General features: G+C 44.6%; 2 protein-coding genes across 2 annotated transcripts in view; one reads left to right on the top strand and one right to left on the bottom strand.

Moving 5' to 3' along the window:
- T265_13645 (hypothetical protein) overlaps positions 1–1,143 on the bottom strand; it is a gene marked incomplete at both ends in the record, with an annotated part of 78,430 nt that extends 77,287 nt beyond the window's left edge. Inside the window, one exon of the mRNA XM_009169866.1 lies at positions 891–1,143. Coding sequence (XP_009168130.1) covers positions 891–1,131 — 241 coding nt within the window. The remainder of the gene's footprint in view (positions 1–890) is intronic.
- Positions 1,144–1,920: 777 nt separating this feature from the next.
- T265_04967 (hypothetical protein) overlaps positions 1,921–2,216 on the top strand; it is a gene marked incomplete at both ends in the record, with an annotated part of 6,435 nt that continues 6,139 nt past the window's right edge. Inside the window, one exon of the mRNA XM_009169844.1 lies at positions 1,921–2,191. Within this exon, the coding sequence (XP_009168108.1) occupies positions 1,921–2,191 (271 nt within the window). The remainder of the gene's footprint in view (positions 2,192–2,216) is intronic.

The raw sequence follows: 2,216 nt of genomic DNA, 5'->3' as shown, positions 1-2,216 counted from the left end.
GATGATGATGATGATGATGATGATGATGATGATGATGATGATGATGATGATGATGATGATGATGATGATGATGATGATGATGATGAACTTATTTGAACCCGTGTTCATTTTGCCGTGTAGATAAGCCGATTAGTCTGTGACCTCGATTGTCCAGGTGTGGAGATCCTTCGTTGACCGGAGGGCTGTTCACTGCCCCGTCGGCATGCGCGTGACATATGTTTACCGCGCACGATGTACTACTACTGACGGAGTCCAGTTCAGGATCCGAAAATGTGTGAATGAAACTCCCCTCCAATCCATTCATTTGTGTACGCATTCACGTCACTCTCCTTCCATCCACTGGTGAGTTCACAGCAAAAAGAGGAAGAACTCGACCCCATTTTCGCTCTAATTAGATCCCTTGAACAGTGCATATCCCTGGCTGTGCAGAAAATTTCACCCCGAACTTCTGTCGTGCGAGACGAGGGCATTATCACTACATCGCCAAAGCACGCTGGAAGCAGCTGGGTTATGGCACGGTTGGAAGGGCATCAATTTTGGTAGTCTGACCTATCTGAAGATTGAGAACTACAGATTGGTTGTTAAAAGGCTGCCTTGCTAACTAAGAGTTTTTTCGTAGTAGGGGACTCCGTAGTGAGCGATTGATTCAGTGGTATAATCACGCTATTATTTGTCCTCAGTATATTCACCCGTACTAGATTAGTTAGCTCGCCTAGTTTCCTAATGATCGTGTAAAGTGTATGCTGCCTAGAACAAGTATGTGGTTAAGAAGCTTGCATGCAAGTAACAAATACACCAAGAAACTGTGCCTGTCATTCTCAGAGTATATGGAGTAAGGTGTTATCAAGCCATTCGAAAAATTGTTTATTTCACCACTAAATTTCACATACCGAGTTCCTGCGTCATAAAAGTCACGGTGGGCCCTGGAATTGAAGCGTCATCGTCTGGTCCAACTGCTCTCGCCCACGCCGTGTAGTTCATATACGGTTTGAGTTGGCCTATCGAAGCTAAAATAGCTTGATACTGAATGGACGGCTCCGTGGGACCTAACGCGTCACTGAGTTCGGCCAATCTGATACGATCGCCTTTATCCAGTGTGAAGTTTTTAGTCTCGGATGGAAGAACCAGCATATTCGGTCGTACCTATAACAATTAGAAGAGAATAAACGTGAAAAACTTCGCCACGCAACGAGATTCATTGTTGAATGCCCAAAATTAAGAGCGGTGCGACGAAGAAAGAGGACGAAGTTTGACGGCCTATGCCATCATATCCGCCAACTGATTAGAAATTGGATCAATACTTAGCCGCACATCCCAGAGTTGGTATGTCTGCGTAAAATTAGGGTATAATCAAACTAAACGATGATACTAATACCAAACAATGCTGAAAAAAGAAACTGTCGACGAGCAAAAACTTGTAATGCACGAGCTTTGAACAAGTTGTACCAATACTTTCATAAAGGAAACTACTCACAAGGTTGCTGAAAACTCGTCGACAGCTCACGACCGGTTTCGCCCTTCCACCTCGGGCTCATCAGGTAGGCGCAGTCCCAGAGTTTCCGTCAACCTTATGATCTACTTGAACCCAAACTGGACTGTTTTCGAGAAATACACTCATTTGCAAATCAATTTGCTTTTCACCGGAGACTCAACTGAATCTCTCTTGTACCAATACTGTTTGACGTGTCGTATTTTTTTGGCTTCATTGCCATAACATTTCCAAAGGTGATCGGAGTTTCCACCACAGTCCTTCCAGAGCTGCACACGTGACAGAGAATCTTTTACGGTATGAATGTTGGACAGAGTTCTGCGACCAAGTAGAAAAAAAACTCGATCACTTGTTGTGTGACGTCTCTCCTAAATCTTCCGTAACCTCTCATTCGCCTGGAGAAGAAAGCTTTGCAACAATTTGGATTGAATATGGAGATGATGATCTTGGATGAACTGACCAAAGTCATCCCGTCCTTTGGTATGCATTTTGCACCCACAAAGTGTAAGGTCATGCTTGTGGACGTGCAGTCACTGAACACGCCCCTTACAATCCAGGGAGAGGTACTGGAAGTTGTGGAGCGTTTCACGTACCTTGGAAGTTGTATTAGTTCTGATTGCAGTGTGACAGAGGAGGTGAATGCACGAATCTGCAAGGATCGGGCCGCGTTTGCTAACTTGAGACACCTATGGCGTCAAAATGGTTTATCCCTGAATCTGAAGGGACG

This window comes from Opisthorchis viverrini (assembly GCF_000715545.1).
Source record: "Opisthorchis viverrini unplaced genomic scaffold opera_v5_89, whole genome shotgun sequence".
Lineage (NCBI taxonomy): Eukaryota > Metazoa > Platyhelminthes > Trematoda > Opisthorchiida > Opisthorchiidae > Opisthorchis > Opisthorchis viverrini.
This window is presented reverse-complemented; position numbering and strand designations above follow the sequence as displayed.